The sequence below is a fragment of the Chiroxiphia lanceolata genome, chromosome 26 (genome assembly GCF_009829145.1).
Source record: "Chiroxiphia lanceolata isolate bChiLan1 chromosome 26, bChiLan1.pri, whole genome shotgun sequence".
NCBI classification, from domain to species: domain Eukaryota; kingdom Metazoa; phylum Chordata; class Aves; order Passeriformes; family Pipridae; genus Chiroxiphia; species Chiroxiphia lanceolata.
In genome coordinates this window covers 3,338,406-3,360,203 of record NC_045662.1, presented here as the reverse complement: position 1 = coordinate 3,360,203, position 21,798 = coordinate 3,338,406, and the positions used below count along the sequence as shown (strand labels likewise).

The 21,798-nt window shown below is 52.5% G+C and overlaps 1 protein-coding gene across 1 annotated transcript in view; it reads right to left on the bottom strand.

The window, feature by feature from the left end:
* Positions 1–246: 246 nt before the first annotated feature.
* The window catches only part of LOC116798786 (acid-sensing ion channel 2), a 394,330-nt gene continuing 372,778 nt past the window's right edge, over positions 247–21,798 (bottom strand). The window contains exons 3-11 of the mRNA XM_032711415.1: positions 20,288–20,415; positions 8,146–8,296; positions 7,195–7,251; positions 6,563–6,716; positions 5,564–5,655; positions 3,551–3,630; positions 1,097–1,165; positions 734–908; positions 247–349 (exon numbers count right to left, since the gene is read on the bottom strand). Coding sequence (XP_032567306.1) covers positions 807–908; positions 1,097–1,165; positions 3,551–3,630; positions 5,564–5,655; positions 6,563–6,716; positions 7,195–7,251; positions 8,146–8,296; positions 20,288–20,415 — 833 coding nt within the window. The 3' untranslated portion in view covers positions 247–349; positions 734–806. The remainder of the gene's footprint in view (positions 350–733; positions 909–1,096; positions 1,166–3,550; positions 3,631–5,563; positions 5,656–6,562; positions 6,717–7,194; positions 7,252–8,145; positions 8,297–20,287; positions 20,416–21,798) is intronic.

The window sequence follows — 21,798 nt, the reverse complement described above, 5'->3', positions numbered from 1 at the left end:
AAAATTTAAAACAAACTAAAATAAAGCCACCCCCGCCCCCTGCCCACCCACCACACACGGACTATCCAGGCACTGCAGACGGAGGAGCAGGACACAGCAGATCCACCGGGAGCCCCCGCTCCGGCCCCTCTCCAGGGATGCTCACCTTGGGGTGACGGTGGTGGCCCGGCCTGGGGAGGCCTGGCTTAGCTTAAGATTCATCACAGACTGACACGAAGGACAAGAACGTAAGAAGAATCCGAGAGCTGCGACTTTTTGTTTCTTTATTCTAATTTTCAGCCTACGACGTTAGTAATGGTGATTTCAGGGGATGGCTGGGCCATTTCCTTCTGGTAGTGAAAATCAGAGACTGTAAAGAGGAACAGAGCTTATAAAGACAGATAGGAATATGCTGCCATAAAAAGACCTGGCATGCAAGTGCTTTGTACATTTGGCAGTTTGTGGGGATGGCGGGGCTTCGCTTTTGGGTTTGGTGGTGGTGGTGGTCTCTGCTTTGTACAGTTCAAAAAAGAGCTGCTGCCTTCACATCTTGAAGACAAACCCCCCCACACACAGGAAAGGACAACACAAGTCAAGTCCAAGGCGCCTCTCGCTTGGTTTTGGCAGAGTATATATATAATATATATATTTATATTATTTTAATGCATAGCGGTTTCTTCTTTTTTTTTTTTTTTTAATTTTTATTTATTTATTTATTTTTTATTTTTTTTTTTTTTTTTACCCTGTTGCAAACCTGAGCTGGGTCCCTGCTTTCCCGTGCAGTTTTTCCTTCCTTGGGTGTTGGCCCTGTGGAGCAGTGTCCAGTGTCAGCAGGCGATCTCCTCCAGCGTTCCCAGCGTGGCCTGGAGCGGCACGTTCACAGTGTGGCTGATGGTTTCCGAATGGTTTGGCATGGGATCACAAGTGCTCTGCGGAGGGGACAGCAGGGGACAGGGTTATCCCAGGGCTGCTGGGTGCTCCCTGGCCCTCCCCGACCGCCGGCTCCTTCCTCGGGCCGAGCCAGGGCAGCGTCAATCCTCTGGGGAACGACCGGAGCGTCCGCACGGAGCCGAGCGCGGGGGGGGGTCTCCTCTTGCCTCCCAGGGGGGCTCCTTACCACGTTTTCATCATGGCTCCCTTCCTCTTCCTCCTTCCCAAGTAGGTCTAATAATTTCTCCTTGATCAGCTGCGAAAAGAGGGAGGTTGGGTTACGGTGGGAAGGACGGGCCGGAGATCTGTGCTGTCCTCATCCAGCGGCTCCGAGGGCACAGGGGATGGGATGGGTTTGGGGGATACTCTGCAAAGGAGATGCAGAGGGGAGATGCTCCAAGGGCTGGAGCCCCTCTGCTCTGGAGCCAGGCTGGGAGAGCTGGGAGGGGTCACCTGGAGAAGAGAAGGATCCAGGGAGACCCCAGAGCCCCTTCCAGTGCCCAAAGAAGCTCCAGGAGAACTGGAGAGGGATTTGGGACAAAGGATGAAGGGACAGGACAAAGGGGAATGGCTTCCCACTGCCAGAGAGCAGGGATAGATGGGATACTGAGAAGAAACTCCTTCCTGTGAGGGTGGGGAGGCCCTGGCACAGGTTGCCCAAAGAAGCTGTGGCTGTCCCTGGATCCCTGGAAGTGTCCAAGGCCAGGTTGGACGGGGCTTGGAGCAACCTGGGCTGGTGGAAGGTGTCCCTGCCCATGGCAGGGGGTGGAACAGGATGATCCTTAAGGTCCCTTCCAACCCAAACTAGCCTGTGATTCCATGTTAAAGCCACCCCACGTGTCAAAACTGAATTCTTCATGTGGGAAAAAAAAAAAAAACCCAACCCAAACTCCATTTTTGAAACCCATCTGGGTCTTTGTTGAAAGCTCCCAGCTCCCTGAGCTCCTTTTCCCTTCACAGCCACTTTATTTCCCTGGCAGCTGCTGCTGAGAATGAAATTTCAAGGGAAATCCCAGAAAGGTTGAAAAGTGAGTGTTTTTCTGGAAAACTTCCACTGGGGGAAAAGAGAAAAAAACCCCAAGAAGCAAGCTAAAAACATGAAAAACTGGGTCAGTTCCTAAGGAAGGGAGGTGGATGCTGGCTGGTGTTCAGGGCTGCTGGGGGGAATTCAGGACCCCCAGGAGCCCAGGAACACAACTCTGCCCTGGGGCTGGACCATGAGGAGGATTTTGCCAAGTGAATGACAGAAAAAAAGCATCTCTAGGGTCAATATTTCACCCACCTTTGGCTAATCCACCAGAAAAAAACAGCTGTAGCTGTTTGCTGGAAATCTCAGTGTTTCCAAATGCTTTGGCTGAAAATGGTTTTCGATGTGCTTTTGAAAGCCCCTCTTTGGGAAGCCCTGAGCAGATCAACTGTGTAAAACAGGCATTTTTAAGACATTTTTATTCCTTTTCTCCCTGTCTGGTGTGGGTGAAACATCTGTGCCAGGTGACCATGAAGATGCCCCATGTAGGGAACAGCCAGGTGAACCTCCTGGTGCATCCCCAGGTGGGCAGAGGGAGCCTCTCCAAGGGGCCAGGATGAGTCTTGGGTCATGTTTGCCCAAAACAGAAGAACAAAAGAAAAAAAAAAAACCAAACAGCAAAAGGAAACTATTTGACAAGTTTATAAACAGATGAAAATAAAGCAGTGAAACAGAGAAGAAAAATCCAAACTTTGCGAGGTTTCTTACTAACTTCTTATGAAAAGAAACAAAACAAGAAAGCTGGGAGCAGGGAATTTTAATGAAATATTTGTGCATTCAGCTGAGCTACAAACTGAAGCACAGGGTTTTTTTGCCATTATGAGCTTTATGCTTGTAATTTTCAATATATTTCAGTGCTGAATAACGCTGCCAAGTGCTGAGAGCTGCCCACAAGGGACTGGGAGGGGGAGGGACTGTCTTAAGAAATAAAGTCAGCATCTCAACTTTAATAACATTAAGGGGTTTTTCAAGATGTCCCAGGGAGCTCACAGCTGCAATATTCCCTGGGATTAAAAATCCCTGGTCCCATCATGGTGCAGGACAAGGACAGGGCTATGGGAGAGCTGGACTGGGCAGGTGTGAGATATTGGATATCTGGGGGCAAGGCCCCAAATCCCTTGCTCTGAAACTCTCAGAGAACAAGAATATGAGCTGAATTAGGAGGAAGAACTTTCCCAGGGACAAGGACAAAGGATCTTGAGCTGGGATGTACCAAATTTACTGGGAACTCCTTTTCTCCATAGGTGTTTGCATCCTCCTTGTGTGGCTTTACACTGAAAGAGAGTAGGTTTAGATGGGATATGGGGAGTAAATCCTTTCCTGGGAGGCCCTGGCACAGGTTGCCCAGAGAAGCTGTGGCTGTCCCTGGATCCCTGGAAGTGTCCAAGGCCAGGTTGGAGGGGGCTTGGAGCAACTTGGGCTGGTGGAAGGTGTCCAACCCAACCCAGGAACCTCCTCACCCCACTTCACACTCACAACCCACTACTGTAGAGCCTTAATTACATGGTATTATTAATTAAAATTGATAATCCACGTGGGCAAACGGGGCATGGAGGCTCCAGCCTGGCACCAAGGCTGGCAAACCCAGACCCTTCCAAGGAATCAGGGCCTTACCTCGTATATATAATCGAAGAGCTCTAGGATGGTGAGGATGCTAGCACCGATAAACAGCCCCATCTGGCCTCCAATGTCACCTAGGAGAGACAACAACATTCCCAGAGCCTGTGACCACGGACCACAAGGAACCTCCCTTTGGCCAAGTGAACCCCAGCTGGTCCCCACCTTCCCCTGCCATGGGGGCCTTTCCTTGCAAAACAGGGAGGGGACCCCTGGAAACACCACCCAGGGAAACAGCACCCAGGGAAACAGCACCCAGGGGTGTCAGCTGGGGCTAAACAAGGTTGGACTGGATGATCTTGGAGGTCTTTCCAAACCTCAATGATTCCACAAGGGGAAATCACACCCGTGTCTCTCTTCCATGTCTCGCCCCGATTTCAGGGCGTTCCAGAAAGGATATCAGCATCCTTCTTGCCTTAGGGAAAGGTATTCCCACCTCCTCCAATCCCAAAGCTGTGGTGCTGCCACCCCTAAAAGAGTGGGGAAATGCACCCCCAGAAAGCCCAGCAGCTCTAAGGCCATGAACAGCATCCCAGGAAGGACATTGTTGGCCACCAAAGCACTTTTCCTGCTAACGAGGCCATCAGCTGGGAGCCTAATGAGGATGCAGTGCCACACACTGGCATCCAAGGAAGCCATCTGCCAGTCAGACAGCAGGCTTCATCCCAGGAATCCCAATGCCCAATTCCCAAACCGGGCGGGGGAAGGAGGAAAATGCTGGAGCAGAATTAGGTAATGTCCCCAGAGCCCCCAAAAAAACCCAAACCTGCCAAAGGGAGGAAAAAGGAGGTGGCCTGGTTTTTTTTTAGGGAAGCATCTCAAGGCTTCTGCTTGAGTCCCTCAGGGCTGAGGAAGGGCTGGGGAGGAGGAATCACAGGGAATAGAGGCTTCCAGGAATGTGCTGGGAAGACAAGTGCTGACAGGAGCTGTGCTGCTCTGCCAAACCGTGGCTTCAGGGAGGACAAATCACATGGATTTTGCTGCAAAACACCCATGGATCAGCTGCAGCCCAGAGCAAAGGCACCTCTGGGTGGAGGGCTGAAGGGACCTTTGCTGTGGGGGGTCCATGAGACAGAGAGGAAAGAGGGAGAGAAGAGTTTGGGGGCAAAGTGCTGGTTCCACAGGGGCTGTGGCAAGAGGAGGCTCTGCCCAAAGCCCCGGTGCCCTGGCAATGAGGGTCATGTGAGGTCCTACAAGTTAAGAGGTTTGTGTCAAAGAGGCTTCATCACCAGCCTCCTCATCCTCACTGGAACCCACAGCAGGGGCAGGAGGGCTCACACCACGTCCATTTGGCAGGGTCATGTGTGCAGGGGGGCACCCCATGGGACACTGCTTCCCTCAGTGTCCCCATCCTGGGGCATCCAGAACCCAGGATGACCTTTCTAAGGTGCTGACCCAGGGATGCAGGGATTTGGGATGGCACACAGGGAGGCTGCAAGGTTGAGTGTGGACACAGACCATACTTGCTTCTCCTGACTGAACACCCCAAACCCAGAGGGTCCCAAGCACCCAAACCCGTAGCTGGCACCCACAAAGCCTCAGTTTGAGGCTGAGCAACCCAATGTCTCCTTCACCTCCTCCATCAAGCAAAGGAAAAGAGGGGTCTGGCTGGCCTGGCTGGGAAGCAGGATGGATTTGGAGCAGGGAAGAGGTGATGGGTTTTTGATACCCTTCTCCACACACTTCCCTTCCAGCATGGGGGGCACCACAGAGAGCACCCAGCTCCTGCTGGGCCCGGGATTCCCAAATAAAGGGGTGCTGGGAGCAAGCAGGGATGAAGATGGAGCAGCTCTTCAGGGACACAGACTGGATGTGGTCCCTGGGACATTCCTGGGATGGCTTGGTGGTGTAAGGGAAGCAAGAGATGGGGTTGAAAGCGTGCTGGCCAGGAAGGTGTCGGGACCTTGCTGGGATTTTCCATGAGCTGTGCAGCCACTCAGAGCATCCGTCTGTCCCACACACACACATGGACTCCCACAGGCTCCAAACTGCCCCCTGACCCCCCCTTACCAAGTAAGGCTGCCACTTCATAGGCTTTCTTCTGCTCAATTGTCTCATAGTTGAGTGCTTCAAAAAATATGTCCAGCACAAGAATATTCTCTCTGTGGAAAGAGGAAAACAGCATCAGCCCAGCAGCCACCAATGCTTTGGGATGAGGGAAAAAAACAGGACTTTGGGGCTTTATTCCTCTCCCTGTCCTGATTGTTTCTCTCTCTGGGGTCCTCAGCAACCCACAGCACCTGGACCTCATGCAGACCAAGACCACAGGGCACCATCAGGGCTCTGGAAGCTTTAGGAGAGCTGGAAAATGTTTCCCCAAGATATCTCAGGATCTGAGCTCTGGATCTTACTTTGCTGATAACTCTTTATTTTAATGACAATTCCTCCCTGTGAGGGTGGGAAGGCCCTGGCACAGGTTGCCCAGAGAAGCTGTGGCTGCCCCTGGATCCTTGGAATGTCCAAGGCCAGGTTGGATGGGGCTTGGAGCAACCTGGGCTGGTGGAAGGTGTCCCTGCCCATGGCAGGGGCTGGTACTGGATGGGCTTTAAAGTCCCTTCCAACCCAAACCAGTCTGGGATTCTTTGATTCCATGATAACAGCAAGAATCCAAAGGATATGGAATAACATGGAATAACTCTCACTGCCTACCCAAGGCAATAAAGTGCCCAGGACTGGAAGAAGCCCAAGTTCTCAGCCCAGTTTGGTAGAGAGCAGCCATAACTCCAACAGGGCCAGCAAGTCTGGGCTTCCCTGTCAAAGGAAGAGGAGTTTTTGCACTTTTTTTGGTGGGAATGGGCTTTGCTCAGGAGGACAAGCCTAGGGAAGGAACACAGATTGTCTGGAGACACATCTACTAAGAAGAAAGCGACCTACACCTCATTTCTTTCAGGGTTTGTCCCTTCTCCTCCCTGTGTTAGGGAGGGATCAGCCAGGGCTGGTTTGAGCTAATGGGGCTTTACAGACACTTCCCCCATAAAGCAAAGGAGATCAGTTTTGGGCAACACTCACGAGATGTATTTTTCTGACTTATTGAACTTCTTCTCCAGGTACTTGGCCGAGGTCTTGCTGGGGATCTTGACCATGGAGAGCTCTTTGTTGTACCTGGTCAGGTTGCAGGGTGTCCTGCAGATGCAGTAGTTGCTGTCCTTCTCAGCAAGCAAACCTGCAGAAGGTCACAGGGTTACATCTCATGGAGTCAGGGGCAGGGAGCAGATGTGGGAGCAGAGGTTATGCTCTGCTCCAGGGGTCACTCCTGGGCATTCCTCTCCCAGTTCATCCCACTTCTCACCATCTTGGAGAGAGGCCTTTTGCTGGAGGCTACACCAGCATCTGCTTGGGGAACTAAATCCAGACTTTAAATGGGTCCCTTGATCTCAGCCCCAAACCTAGGGGTGCTCCTGGGGTGCCCATGATCCCAAGGGTTTCTGTGCTGATGGAGCCCCACGCCCCAGGTAGAACCAGGAGTAAGTTTATCCCAGGGTACACCCAGACCTTCCCTAAAAGTTGGGTCTCATCAAAACCCCTCTCTGGGTTGCAGCTGCTCCAGATCCCCCCGGTCCTGCCAGCCAGGAGGATCCAGGATGCTGGAAGTGCCTCCAGCTGGGGCACCCATGGCACCAGGGATCCCTTGTGGTACTCACCAAGTGCAGGCTCTGCACACTCCTTGTACTGCTCCGGGGTACAGAAGGGAGCATCCCCTGCAGGGAAAGGACATGTCCATCACATGGGGACCACCAGGCTCTCCCTGGGGACACAAGGACCTCTCCCTTTAGCCAAGTGACCCTGGCTGGTCCCCACCTCTGCCTGCCACTGTGAAATGAGGAGGGGGTTGCTGGAAACACCACCCAGGGGTGTCAACTGGGGCTAAATAATTAGTAAAAATCATTAATAAAAACTTGGTGCTAGTAACACCAAGGTCGTGGGTTCAATCTCCTCCATGGGCCATTCACTCAAGAGTTGGACTTGATGATCCTTGTGAGTCCCTTCCGACTCAGAATATTCCATGACTCTGTAAATAAGGTTGGACTCGATGATCTTAGAGGTCTCTTCCAGCCTTAATGATTCTATAAGAGGAAATCAAACCCAAGTCCCTCTGCCACACCTTGTCCCCCTTCCAGGACATTCCAACAAGGCTACTGGCATCCATCTTTCCTTAGGGAAAGGTATTCCCACCTCCTTTAACCCGAGTTCCTGCTGAATCATAGAATCAGTTGTGTTGGAAGGGACCTCTGAGATCATCAAGTCCAACCCTTGATCCAACCCCGCTGTGGTTCCCAGCCCATGGCACTGATGCCACATCCAGTCTTATCTTAAACACCTCCAGGGACGGAGAATCCACCCCTTCCCTGGGCAGCCCATTCCAATGGCTGAGCACCCTCTCTGGAAAGAAATTCTTCCTAATATCCAACCTAAACCTCCCCTGGCACAGCATATTCTGAGCTGGAAGGGACCCACGAGGACCATCAAGTGAATGGTCCCTACAGGGATCAAACCCACAACCTGGGCATTATTTGCACCGTGTTCTACCCAATCTCTGGTTAACCCTTAACGACCTGGCTGCTGGAGGGGGTGTCCCAGCCCCCAGCACTGACCTGGCATGTGGACCATTCTGCAGTTGCAGTTCTCCACGATGTAGCGGGTCTCGCAGTCGATCCTGCAGGCCGTGATGCTGTAAACGGGAAAGAAGTCTAAGCCCATTTCCGACGAGCGACATTCACCCCACGGCGGAGGCAGGTACGTCAGCTGCAAGACAGGGAGGAGGGGTGTCAGGGGGCACCGGGGGCCCGGGCTGGGCTTGTGTGGCCGGGTTTTGGTGGCAGAGAGGGAGCTACAGGGGTGGCTGCTGTGAGAAGCTGCTGGAAGCTTCCCCCCGTGTCCGACCGACCCAAGGCCAGCCGGCTGCAGGACGGACACGCCTCTGGCCAAGGCTGAGCCAATCTGGAATGGTGGGATAACACACTTCAGAAGGAAAAAAGAAATGTTATTGCACAGATGTGGTTGCAGCCAGAGAAGGGTGGGAATCTGTGAGAGGAACAGCTCTGCAGACACCAAGGTCAGAGGAGAAGCAGGGGCAGGAGGTGCTGCAGGCTCTGGAGCTGAGATTCCCCTGCAGCCCATAGTGAAGACCCTGCTGAGGCAGCTGTGCCCCTGCAGCCCAGGGAGGACCATGGGGGTGCAGAGATCCACCTGCAGCCTGTGGAGGAGCCCACGCTGCAGCAGGTGGATGCCTGAAGGAGGCTGTGAACCGTGGGAAGCCTGTGCTGGAGCAGGGAAAGGACTCTGACTCCTGTCCCTGAGCAGTGGCCAAACAACGTGGGATGAACTGACTGTGTCCCCCATTCCCGTCTCTCTGCGCCGCTGGCACGGAGGAGGCAGAGCCCGGGAGGGAGGGAGGGGTGGGGGAAGGTGTTTTTATGCCCCTCTGATTCTGTTGGTGATAAATGGAATTACTATCCCCCAGCTGAGGCTGTTTTGCCCATGATGGCAATCGCTGAGTGATCTCTCCCTGTCCTCATCTCAACTCAGGAACCTTTCCCTGTATTTTCTCTCCCCTGTCCAGCTGGGAAGGGCAGTGACAGAGCAGTTTTGGTGGGTGTCTGACATCCAACCAAAGCCAACCCACCACAGGACCAGCAGCGAGCAGCGGGCACAGCAACTCCCTCCTCCTGCCTCAAGGGAGCCCCCAGAGCACAGTTTTATGGTGTTTTTAGGGAGGGGACTGAGCAAGGGAAGGCCACAGCAGGACTTTGGACAAGTGAGGATCTTTAGAAAGCTCTGCTGCAAAAGAAGCCTCCAAACCTCCCTGCTCCCCATGGAGGGATGGCTGTGCCCAGCATGGTGCTGCCATGGGAGGTGGTGCAGGGCAGCACTTTGCTGCCTCCTCAGAGAAGGCAGAGAAGTCAATCATGGCCCTTTCCAAACACCCACTCTCCCTGTGGACCCATATCCACAGTATCCACTCTCCTGGCACCCTCTGAAGATGAGGAACGTGTCCTCCTCTCCCTCATTTGCCCACCACCTCAGAAGTTGCTGTGCTCTGGGCCAGTGCAGTGCAAACCCTCTGCTGTTACTGCTTTATTTAAAACCACAAAGATACCACAAAACCTCCACAAAATCCCCCCCCGAAACCTTCACTAGGAGTCCAGAACGTGCAGGAGGAAAACCAGTCTCTCTCTGGCCAATCTACCTTGTTCCTCTCCCGTCTGCAGCCTGGTAGCAGTCTCTGTTTCTCTTTATCTTTGCTCAATTCTCTGCACTCCTCTTGCTGGAGAGTAGAAAATAGCATCCCCCAGCCCTCCCTTGTGTTTGAAAGCAGAGGCCAATTTGCTGTGCTTTGCTCCAAACACGGAACGTTTTGTGCTGGCAAGGCACGTTGGCAGAACAAAAACATTCCTCCAGCAAATGTAGTAACATTAATCACGTCCTAAAATAAATAAGTAAACATATGTTGATGGACTGTGAGCCCGGGACCTGTGGCAAGGATTGGGTTGGTTTCTCCTGGAGATGTGTGGGAAAGGGAGGATAAAAGAGATGGTCCATGAAGTGGGGGTAGATCCTGCTGGATAAACAACAACCCCAGGAATCCTTCAGGCATGGACCTGGGATAACTGTGACAAATCCATCATGGAGGGAGTTGTTGGAGCCCTCCTTGAGACCTCCAGTGGGAGCAGAGCTCCAGGTCTCCAAAGCACCTGGGAGAAGATGTTCACCAGCCTGTGGTGCTGTAAAGCCTCTCCTTTGACTTAGGAATCACCCAGGTGTTAAAAAACCAGACTGGGCTTAAATTGCAGCCAGGAAGAGGAAGATGAGATGTTGGGATGGACACGTCCTGTGGTGAGGACAGCAGGGGATGGGAACAGTCTGCCTTGGAGCAGCACAACACCTGGAAGCTACAGGAGAGTCTGGGGAAGATCCCAGGCTTCTGAGGGTGATCTTGCCCTGAGGGGCTGGACAAGCTCCCAGCTCAGCCAAGTCAAAGTAATTCCTTCTCTAGGGACAATTCTGCCCTGAACAGTTCCCACCCAGGAATCCAGAGTGGTTTGCTAATTCCAGCACTTTTGTTGCTGTGCCTATGGGCACTGTTCTGGTTCCCAGTTCCTAACAGAGCACAGAACCATGGAATGGTTTGGATTGGAAGGGACCTTAAGGACCATCCAGTGCCACCCCCTGCCATGGGCAGGGACACTTTCCACTAGCCCAGGTTGCTCCAAGCCCCGTCCAACCTGGCCTTGGACACTTCCAGGGATGGGGCCTCATTCCTCAAGTGCCAATGAGACAGAAAACTCTGCAGTTGATGTTCAGCCCCAGCAGATCTGCAAAGGCTGCTCAGCACCTCTAGCCCTGGTCAGGTCAGGGCTGGCATTGCCTCGTGGGCTGCTGGATGAGGGACATGAGAGTCTGGAGAAAAGGAGGCTCAGGGGGGACCTTATTTCCCTCTTCAACTCCCTGACAGGAGGGTGAGGCCGGGGGGGTCGGGCTCTGCTCCCAGGGAACAGGGGACAGGAGGAGAGGAAACAGCCTCAGGTTGTGCCAGGGAAGGTTCAGGTCGGATATCAGGGAAAATTTCTTCACTGAAAGAGTGGCCTGACCAGGCTGCCCAGGGAGGGGGGGTCACCAGCCCTGAAGTGTCCAAAAACCAAGCGGCAGTTTGTGATGTTGTTTTGGTGGGCATGGCTGGGATTCTGTCAGAGGTCTTATTACCACAATTCTGTTCTACGATTCTATGATTCTATGATTCTGCTCTGTGTTTCTATGAGCTCTGGCATTCCCAAAATCTGCTGCTCAAGCTGCTTTGAGAAGCAACAGCGACCAAGAGCTACTCAGCTGTCGGGAGCAACGCGCGCCCGTCTCCGCTCGGCAGGTCCCGTCTGAGGAGCAGCCAACAGCCCTGTCAGGTGTGAGGATGCAGCAGGTGACGTGGGATCCCATCTGCAGGGACCAGCTGGGGCATTAAAGCAAAAAAAAAAGAAACCAATCCCCAGCAATTCACCCTCCCAGAAACACGCCTGGCTCCGAACGAGACGGTTCCGAGAGTCGGCAAAAGCAGCACCTTGGAACGAAACCACCCCGAGCGTGTTTGTGACAATAGCAGAGGGTTGGCTGAAGGGATCTCTTCTCATTTGCTTTACACTTGTGATATAAAGGAGCACCAGATGCCATCGTTTAGTCATCGGCGGCGCAGAAAGGGGCCCATATGTTGCACGTTGTGTGATAAAGGAGAATAAATAACCGTGGACTCAGATGGTATCAGCTCCTTTCCAAGCACAGCCACACACACAAATCTTTTAAGCCCTTTAAATTCTGTTCTGAGTGTCGGTGACGGGCTCAGCAGAGGATGGAGGGGGGGCAGAGACTGAGCTTCCACAGGTCCTCCCTCAGCCAATGAACAAGGGACCTCACTGGAGGGAAAAAACACCTCAGTAGGGATGGGGATCTGCAGGGAATAGGGGAGCCCCATCTCCTACATCCTGCCTCGACATCTAGAGGTAGTTTCTTCTCAGGAAAGCTCCCTTTGCCTTCTCTAGGTGGTTTTGATGACCAGACATCAATGTACCAAGTCCTTGATGTGGCAACTCCTGTCCTGACCTTTTATTTCCAGCTGTCTTTGAAGGCAGCTGCTCAGTTCCTCTCTGTGTTTGGAGCCACAGCAGCAGCACCTTCAGGTACCACTGACTGCCAGGAACCCTCCGAAATGCTGTTACCCTTCCAAAATCACAGAGTGGTTTGGGTTGAGAGGGACCTCAAAGCCCATCCAGTCCCACCCCCTGCCATGGGCAGGGACACCTTCCACCAGCCCAGGTTGCTCCAAGCCCCGTCCAACCTGGCCTTGGACACTTGCAGGGATCCAGGGGCAGCCACAGCTTCTCTGGGCAACCTGTGCCAGGGCCTCCCCACCCTCACAGCCACCAAAAGGTAAAAAAACCACATAAAAGCAGTAGGCAAGGCAGGGGTAAAGGCAGCAGGGACAGTTCCTGCCCTCAGCTCCTGCAGGATCTAATTCCGCTCGGCTGCCACGGCAGCTTTCCAAGGGCACCTGCCCCTCCCCAGCACTGTGCTGGCTCATGCTCACAAAAACCCAGCCTCAGCCTCTAATTGAGGCTGACAGACCCACGTCCTCACACTTTTGCAATCGTTAAGTAATTAATTAATGAATTAAATGCTTTTTAAACCCCCTTGATCCCGGCTCTCAGGGATTCCGAAAATCGGTTACGAACCTGCCGAGAGGAAAAGGAACAAATTGGCTCGTCTCCTTGAGAGCAGGATGGATCCTGCTTGCCTGAAACACATGGAAAAGAGGGGATGCTCTTGGCAAAGGTGGAGGGAAGCAGATCAGGGCGAGGGGGGGGTGATCAGCACAGCTCTGCCCTTTCCCTGGCCACGCTGCTGCCCTTGGCACGCTGCTCCTGGCACGGGGCCTCCTGGGAGCTGCCAGCATCTGTCTGCAGCCACAGAGCTCTGTCTGCAGCCACAGAGCTCTTCTCTTCAATTAATTTTAAGTGCTATCTCTGTTTTTTTTCTGCATGTTTAGTTTTATCTAACAGGGAAACGTGTGGAAATGAAGCGGAGATTTCCCAGCACAAGGTTGGGGCAGTTTTATGGAATTCCAGAACTGAACTGGGAGGGACCCAGAAGGCTCATCCAGTCCAACTCCTGGCCCTGCACAGACACCCCAACAATCCCACCCTGTCCCTGAGAGTGTTGTCCAAACACTCCTGGAGCTCGGGGAGCCTCGGGGAGCCCTGGGGAGACTTTTCAGTGCCCAACCACCCTCTGGGGGAAGAACCTTTCCCTGCCCCGTTTGCAGCTGGGCTGTGCCATGAATCCAGCCTTGGGGACGTATCCAGCATCAACTCTGCTCCACTCAGCCCCTCTCCTGCCTCCTCCACATGTGGGTCCCCACCTGACCCTAAGGAGGGATTCCAACCCCTCCCTGAACATCCCAAACCGCCGATGGGGAGCGTTTGCTCCAAATGAAATAATAACCAGGAAGCTCCGTTCTTTAATGAGACATCAAACATCATCAACTTAATAGAATTCCAATCCCAGGCAGCTTTAGCACTTGTAAAATGAGAAACCCAGTGCACACACGGCTCGCTGGCACCGGCTCCCAGTTAATGATGCTGGAAGTTCTCTATTTGCCATCTCCCTTTGCCAGTGTTCCTTCCCATTTGCTCTCTTCACACAAGCACTACAGAACTGACTTTTAAGGACAAGAGCTTAACCCTTCCAGCACCTGGAAGCTCCCCCTGAGCAGAGCTGGGGGATGTTACACAGCCCACGGGTTCCCTGGGTGCTGGAGGTGAGTGGACACCAGAAGGAAAATGAGACTTTGGAGCTCCAGGATGCTCTGGGTCCCTGTTTCTTTGGAGGTCATTTTGCAAATCAAACAGCAATACTGAAACCTCCTGCAGAGCCACAAAAAAATCAAGGGCAGCCCCTTCTGAGCCTCGTCCTGGGTTTGCTCCCAGGACCTGCTGGGTGGCTGCTCCCAGCATTTACTGCACTGACCACCTCCAACTCATTTCTAAATGAGCTGAACCTGTGGCTCACGTGCAAACTCAGTCTTAAATTCATTAGATAACAGGATTTGTAAGATAGGATTGTTGAGGATGGAAAATACCTCTGGGATCATCGAGTCCAACCATCCCCCAGCCCTGCCAAGGCCACCACTGACCCACATCCCCAAGTGCCACATGGCTGTTAAATCCCTCCAGGGGAGGTGACTCCACCACTGCCCTGTTCCAATAAATTCTGCCCTCTCCCTCCTGGTCACTCCCTTGGCAAATCCACGGGCAGAAAAGCTGTTTCCCCCCATTCTCCTGGACACCCTTGGCTGTATTTGTTGGACCACATTGGCCAAACTCTTGCAGAGGTGACCAATTTGGAGGCTGAAGTTCTCCTGTCCTCAGCTTTCCATCTTCTTAAAAAGCCCAGTTACCCACATCCCGCAGTGAAGGGTGAGCAGGAGCACCCAAACCATTCCTTCACTCCCATCTCTGATGTCCCTTCTGACCTCCTCCCTCAGGGAACCCTTCCCAATCTCTGCCCATTCAGATGCCCCATTCCTGGCCTCCCATCACTTCCCTCCAAGCCCATTTTCTTTTGTATCCTTTCACAAACATCCTGATTTACTCCTGACACCATTTTCCAACCAAACCCCCACCACTGCCCTACAAACCCAACGTTTCCTTCCACCTGCTTCAAACTGCTCTCGTGCAATAAAGGTGTCTCTGGGGTTGGCCACTGCTGCTGGCCTGGCTGGCTTCTCACTGTTGAATTAATTCAGAATTTAATGATATACTCAAGGGATTCAGCTGGCACAGAGTGTGGGATTGAGGGAAACAGAAAGAAATCAGAGTGAACGTTTTTCCAGCAGGAGGTTTAAGACATCCTAGGAGGGCCTAGGAGGAGGCAGGAGAAGATGCTCTGAGCAAGGGTCAGAAAACAAAGAATCACAGAACCATGGAATCCTGGAATGGTTTGGGTTGGGAGGAACCTTAAGGATCATCCATTTCCACCCCCTGCCACAGGTAGGGACACCTTCCACTAGCCCAGGTTGCTCCAACCTGGCCTTGGACATTCCAGGGATCCAAGGGCAGCCACAGCTTCTCTGGGCACCCTGTGCCAGGGCCTCCCCACCCTGGTACCCCCTTAAACACAGAAATTGAGTTATTTAATTGCTCCTCCTTTTCCAATCCCACTGAGTGGAAACAGGGGCTTCTGAGCAATCACTGCCAGACCCGAGTCCCATTTTCCTGCCTCTGTAATTACACTTTGGATGCTGCAGTTTCTGGTAGCTGCTGCTCTCTGTCCCATGCAAGCATTACAAGGGGATGAGTCCCCAAGGCCCACTAGAGCCCTATTAAACAATATTGCTCCATCTTTCCAACCTGTTGCTTAATTGAAGCCTCTTAAATTTTTACTGCCAAGTTGGCAGAAATTGCCATTTTTCAGTGTGCTTTTCATCTCCTCAATGTGCTGTGCCCGTGGCGTGGCCGGGAGCTGCTGCTTGGGGAAGGAACCATTATCTGATCCCAGCCCTTCTGGGAGAGGTTTGGGAGATGCCCCCGAGATGCAGCTGCAAAAACCAGCCAGGAAAAGGGGAGCCAAAGGCAGCAGGAGTTTATTTTTCTCCACGGGATCAGCCCTTAAAAATGACATTTCCAGTGTGTCCATCCAGGCCTCTGTGCTGGGGTTTGGGGCAGGGGATGGGGGGATGTTGCAGCCTCCCCAAACACAACAGAAGGTCTGGAGAGGGTTGTTATCAACACCAGGCTCGCCCAAAAGAGCCAGGAAAGCAGGAAAAACTGAGGTGGATCCCTCCAAAGTGAGGAGCAGCGGGAACTGAAGGGCACTGCCCTGCTCTGGGGGATCCTGCCCTCCCCTGGGACCTGACTGGAGGGTGAGGGCACAGCATGTCCTGTGCCAGCTTCTGCACAGCTCCCATTCATGAGCAAACAACCCTTATTCATTAGTCTCAGCAATTGCCATGGAAACACGCCCCTGCATCCCGGAGCATCCCTGGCTCTGAGGCACAACAGGGGCCACGGCTGAGACAGGGACTGGGGCCAGCTCACCCCAGGAGAAAGGGTGTGAACCCCCCAGCCCAGCAGCTCTGGGCTCACACCCCCATGGAAACCACTCCAGCTCCTTTCCCTTGGCTGTCAGACACGGCCACAGCACGGAGTGGAACCCAGGGAGGAGGTTTTCCACCCTCCTCCATCCAGACACTCTTGTTTTAATTGTGATCATCCATCATGTGCTGCCTCCTGAGTCATTTAGGGAGCTCAGTCCTGGCTCCCCCCAGCCTTTAGTGACAGATTTCAGAGAATCCCAGAATGATTTGGGTTTGAAGGGAACTTAAAGCCCACCCAGTGCCACCCCCTGCCATGGGCAGGGACACCTTCCACCAGCCCAGGTTGCTCCAAGCCCTGTCCAACACTTCCAGGGATCCAGGGACAGCCACAGCTTCTCCAGGCAACCTGTGCCAGGGCCTCACTTTCCCCAGGGAAGAATTTCTTCCTAATATCCAATCTAAACCTACTTCCTTTCAGTTTGAAGCCATTCCCCCTTGTCCTGTCACTACATACCCTTGTAAACAGTCTTTTTCCATGTTTCTCTAGGCTTCCTTCAGGTCCTGGAAAGCCACAATCAGGTCACCCCAAATCTTTTTCTTCTCCAGGCTGAACGATCCCAGTTCTCTCACAGTCAGAAAACATCTTCCCCTCGGCCACGAGCCCACAGCAAACGAACAGCTTGGCCTAAATAACCCAACCACCACATTTTATGGACAAAACCTCCTGCTGGCATTGCCTTTTTGCAGGATTGCTTTTGCTGACTCAGCACTCCCAAGCCCAGACACGTGGGAAGCCCTTCTCAGGATGCTCTTAGTGCAGCTCAGCACAACCTGTCGTCCCCACATTAACAACCCCCCTCCCAAAAACTGGGAAATGTGTCTTAAAAGGAGTCTCTCTGCAGGAATCAAGAGGGCTCAGCCACTGCAGGAGGAGGAGAAAAGCTGATTTGGTTCCTTTTTTTTTTTTTTTTTTCCCCAGGCTGACAGCTAATTTTAAAGGGAGATTTAATGGGATCATGCACCAGCCCAGCCCCAGAGCTGGCTCTGACAAGGGGCTTTTGGAAAGCTCTGGGTATAAAGAGCCAGGATTTATCACCCTGGGACCAAGATGCAAAGCCCTTGCTTGGTGCTAAGCAGCTGCACACCTGGAAAGGCAGGAAATCAGGAAGCAAAGCCCAGAAAATACTCTTATTTCCAGCCTGGGATGGGGATCCAAAGGGTAGATTTGAGGAATAGTCAGAAATAAAGCCATGAACCTCTAACCCAGCCCTGAACAACCCCCTACACCTTAAAGTCTGTCTGACACACAGCTCCCACATCACACCAAGGCAAGTCTGCCCCAATCCACACCTATATTTTATTGCTGGAAATAGTGCTTATAACTAACAGAGGCTCCTCTGAGCTGGGAGATGGGAAACGACCTTCTCTTTATCTTTATTTCTGTTCTTTTCCAGCTGGAGGATCATTTCTTTTATGTTTCACGGCGTAAAAGACACGTTTTAGGACCCCAATAACTGGCTGGACTTGGTCCCCAGGGTGAGGTTCATGGGCTTTTCCATCTTTTGCTCTGGCTTATTGAAGGAGCAGCCTGTCCCAGATGTTGAGATTTACAGGGGAAAAACAGACTAAATCAGGGGTTTGAATAAAAGATGTGCACTGAGAGCCTCAGAAGGTGGGTGATTACCCTGAGGGGTAATTAGAGGAGATAGTTTACCTTGTAATGGTTGTAATTAGGTTAAAAAATGACTTTATGGAGAGGAGGGATTAGGGTAGGCAGCAATGCCTGGGGAGCTGAATATGAAGATCCCTTCAGCCATCCTGGGGAAAGGCTTTGCAGCCCTTAGTACAATTAAACCAGTTCCAGAACCCCTGACTCCAACCAGGACTGTGCCCTTCCCTCTCCCAGCATCAAAACTCTGGCAAAACCTGCAGAAGAAGGGACACACTCGAGCTAAAAGTCCCTCTAAATTGTTTTTCTTGTTATCTTCTACATCCCCCCTGCCTGGAAGAAGGGATCTGGGGAGGGATGGGGTTTTTTTTCCCCTCTCAGGTTCTGTCCTCCTGATAGGAATTCTAATTTTTTAGCAGAAATAACAGAATAGTTCCATGCTGGAATTGGGGTGGGGAAGATTTACAGCAGCTGTCTTAAAGCCTCCAGCATTTACCTTATTTCTCTCTCAACACAAAGTCCTTGAGATCCTTCCTGCAGGCTCCAGCTCCCAGCCACGCTCCCAAATCCTGCTGAAACTGGGATGTTTAAGGAAGACAAATCTTTCCAATTACTGCTGGAACTGCCAGGTGGGTTTGACTGGAGGAGCTGCTGCCAAAACTCTTTGAGCATCAGGAGATTGCCCAGCACCACAAACCCCCTGCCCAGCCCTGTGTGCTGATGGGCAGTGCCCTCATCCATCACCAGCCTTGGCATCTCCACTGCTGGCCTCTCTCCAGGGCTAAAGGGTCTCACTGAGGGGCTGCTGCTTCTGCTGGAGCTGTTTTTTCACAGCTGAAAAACACTCTCATGCTGAGGATGGAAATGCAAGGTCCCAGTGGAACTCTCTGCTCCGACAATGACTTCCTCCCTCACCTTTGTCAGCTCACTGGTCACCCCTGGGGTAACCCAGTGCCTGCCAGGTTCTGGTGTGGGAAGAGCTACACCTGGCAGTTTTAGGGAACTTAGGGAATTTTATCTGGCCCCTAATCCCAGGGCTGTATCCAGAACACCCCACTCTGCACTGAGTACACCCACAGCACCTCCAGGCACAGGGATGACCCAGCACGCTCATTCCCTGGCTGCTCTGGGAGGTGACCAAGATGCCAGAGGAGATGGATCAGGCATTCCCTGCCTGGTAATTCCTGTCAGCAGTTCTGGTGCTAATTAACCATTATTCCATCCTTCCAGGTCCTTTACCTCACAGTTTGCCCCACGGAAGCAATGCCAAAGGCTGCTGGGTCCTCCGGGGCAGCTCCCCCTCTGGAGCCAGGTGAGAACCCTGGAGATGCATGGAAGAGCTTGTGCCAAAGGAAAGGTTGGGAAAAATGCCCACAATGGGTTTTCCAACCCATTTCTGCTTTGGCCTCCAGCAGCTGCTGCCTCAGCCCCCAAAGAACCCTTTGCCTTGCTGTTACTCAGGTGTTACACTCCCCAAACAGAGCCCTGAGTGGTAATAAAGCTGCTCCTTTCCTCCAGACTTCCCACCAGATCTACAAATCCACAACTCTCAGCTTTAATTGAGAAGTTTCCACCTGGCACTCGCCCACCTGGAGCCCAAACCACCCCGATCTCCTGGATGATGACACACAAGTGAGTCGTAAGGAAGGGGAGCAGAGCTGCATCTCCAGGCATGTTCTGGTACCTGGTGGCCACGGAGAGAGGCCTGAATGATAAATTTGGTGGTTCACCTGCACCTTGCCTTGCTCTGAGCTGGAGTGAACAACTGCAGCCCTGATCCCCACGGAGGTTTAATCAGAGCAAACCCTCCAACAGCTCGTGTTCGCTTCCCTGCGCTTCATTTACGTCTCATTTGAGGGTAGATGCAGGAGGAGCAGGGGGGAAAACGAGAGAGGCAATGAGGCAGGAGGGCTGCAATGAAAGCACTGGGGGGGAAAACCTATTCCACTGGCCAGCTTCCCATCTGCCTAACGAGGATTTGGGTTTAATGCTGCCACGTCACATCACATCCATCGCCGCCAGGCTGACGTGTCACCGCCGGGGCTCGGGGAGGGCGAAGCATCCTGAGCATCCCAGCACAGCTGATCATAAATAACGTGGCTGTTTCCGTGTCACCTGAAAGGGTTTCACGCTGCTCCACGTCAGGAAACACTCTCCTCTTTTCTCTTTTGACATCCCTGTGGTGTGAGAGCTTTTTGGCAAAGAGCTCAGCGGGTTGGACGGGACCCAACGCACGGAGCGGCTGCCACGGCTGAGGGAAATTACAGAGGATGAGGTCCCTTCTGGGGCTGGAATGACAGGGATTGTGGGCAATGCAGTGCAAGTAATGCTGGAAAAGCTGCTCTCCTCCCAACCAGTTTTGGAAGCAAAGCACAGAACCAGCTGTTCGTGCTGAAGATGCCTCTCGAAGGGCATCGGTGCACAGGGACAACCTCTTGTGTGGAACCAACGCAAGGATCTCGGTGTGGAAATGAAATTCAGGACTTACCCTTTGCTCCTGGGTGGCCACAAAGGTCTGGAATCCAGGGGCCACCCCAAAGCCCAGCTCCTGGACGAAGGGTGGCTCGGACTGGCTGTGGATCTGGACTTTGACTCCAGCCTCGAACGTCGTCTCCTCTGGAAGAAGAAGAAGAAGGGGGAGGTTAAAGGGCTGTGGGGGGTGGGACAGCGTCCACCTGCATGGAAAACGATATCTGGTAAATCCAGGATGCTCTAGAGCAGCAGATGAGCAGTTGGGAATGCTTCACCTGCCTCATCAGACTTCTGGGAATGGAGGAAGGAAAGCCAGCAGCAGGGTTTGCTGTGAGCAGAGCACACCTGGGCCTGAGCCCAAATCACCTCTGCTGCCAGCTGGGACCAAGAACATCTCCAGGCTCCTGGTCCTTACATGCTGCTTATCCCAAGGGCTCATGTTCCCTGAACACTCAGGGTTTCTCCAGCTTGGTCTGAATTTGCAAACAAGAGGAAACAGGAGGTGACATCTCACTTTGAGCTGGAATTTGGTTATGGAACATATTCCAGCATCACTAAACCAAATAAACTCCTCCTCCCCCCAAACAGAGACATTCCTGCTCTCCAGAAGGTCTCCAGTGCTGAGAGCACAGGTGCAACCTGTCTCTGCTGCCTCAGCCCTGACACAGCCTGATAATGTAGGTCATTAAATAATCTCCAAAATGTGCTAAATCCAAAGGAGCTGAAGTTGCTCCAAGCTGGACAAAGCCTTTGGCAGCACTTGGGCTCAGACACATCAGAGTTCCAGGTGAGGGGAGGTTTCCACATCCCAAATCTACACTAACCAGTGACTCCAGTCAGTCCCCCTCTTCCACTAGAGCTAAAACCAGCCCAGAAGAGACTTTCTGAAGCAGAATTAATGGGATGCAAATCAGCACTTTGGGCTCCTCTGACCACACAGGCAGAGCTGGGACATGTGACTCTTCTCCTTTTAGTGCTGCTGCTATGGACTCACATCCCAACAAACCTGAGGGAACATATGCGATACAGGTGGGGGGGCTGATCTGCAAAGGAAGTTGTTAACAATGCATAATTTGGCCTAAAATCCGAGTTACCCACTCTGTGAATCCATGCTGGTGGCCAGCAATGCCACCTCCACATCTAAAGAGCTTCTGTTTAAAGATGAATCATTCTTTACTTTCTTACTATTCCTTAGTGTCTTGCTACTATTTTCATTTCAGTTTTTAACAGCACTGTATGAAATCCTAAATAGGCCTGGTACAAACTGGCACCAAGGAATCACAACCACAGAGCAGGACACAAGAGCAGAAGACACCAGGCCATGGGATGATAGAGGGGAGAATAAGGTGGTACTGGATGACATGAGGTTTCCAGATCTCAGGAACTCATCACTTGAGAGGATGTCACTCTGCTGCCTCAGTCAGGCAGCAAAGGGATCTGCTGGAATCTTCCTCATAGGATCACAGAAGCACAGGATGGTTTAGGTTGGAAAGGACCTCAAGGATCATCTCATTCCCAATCCCCTGC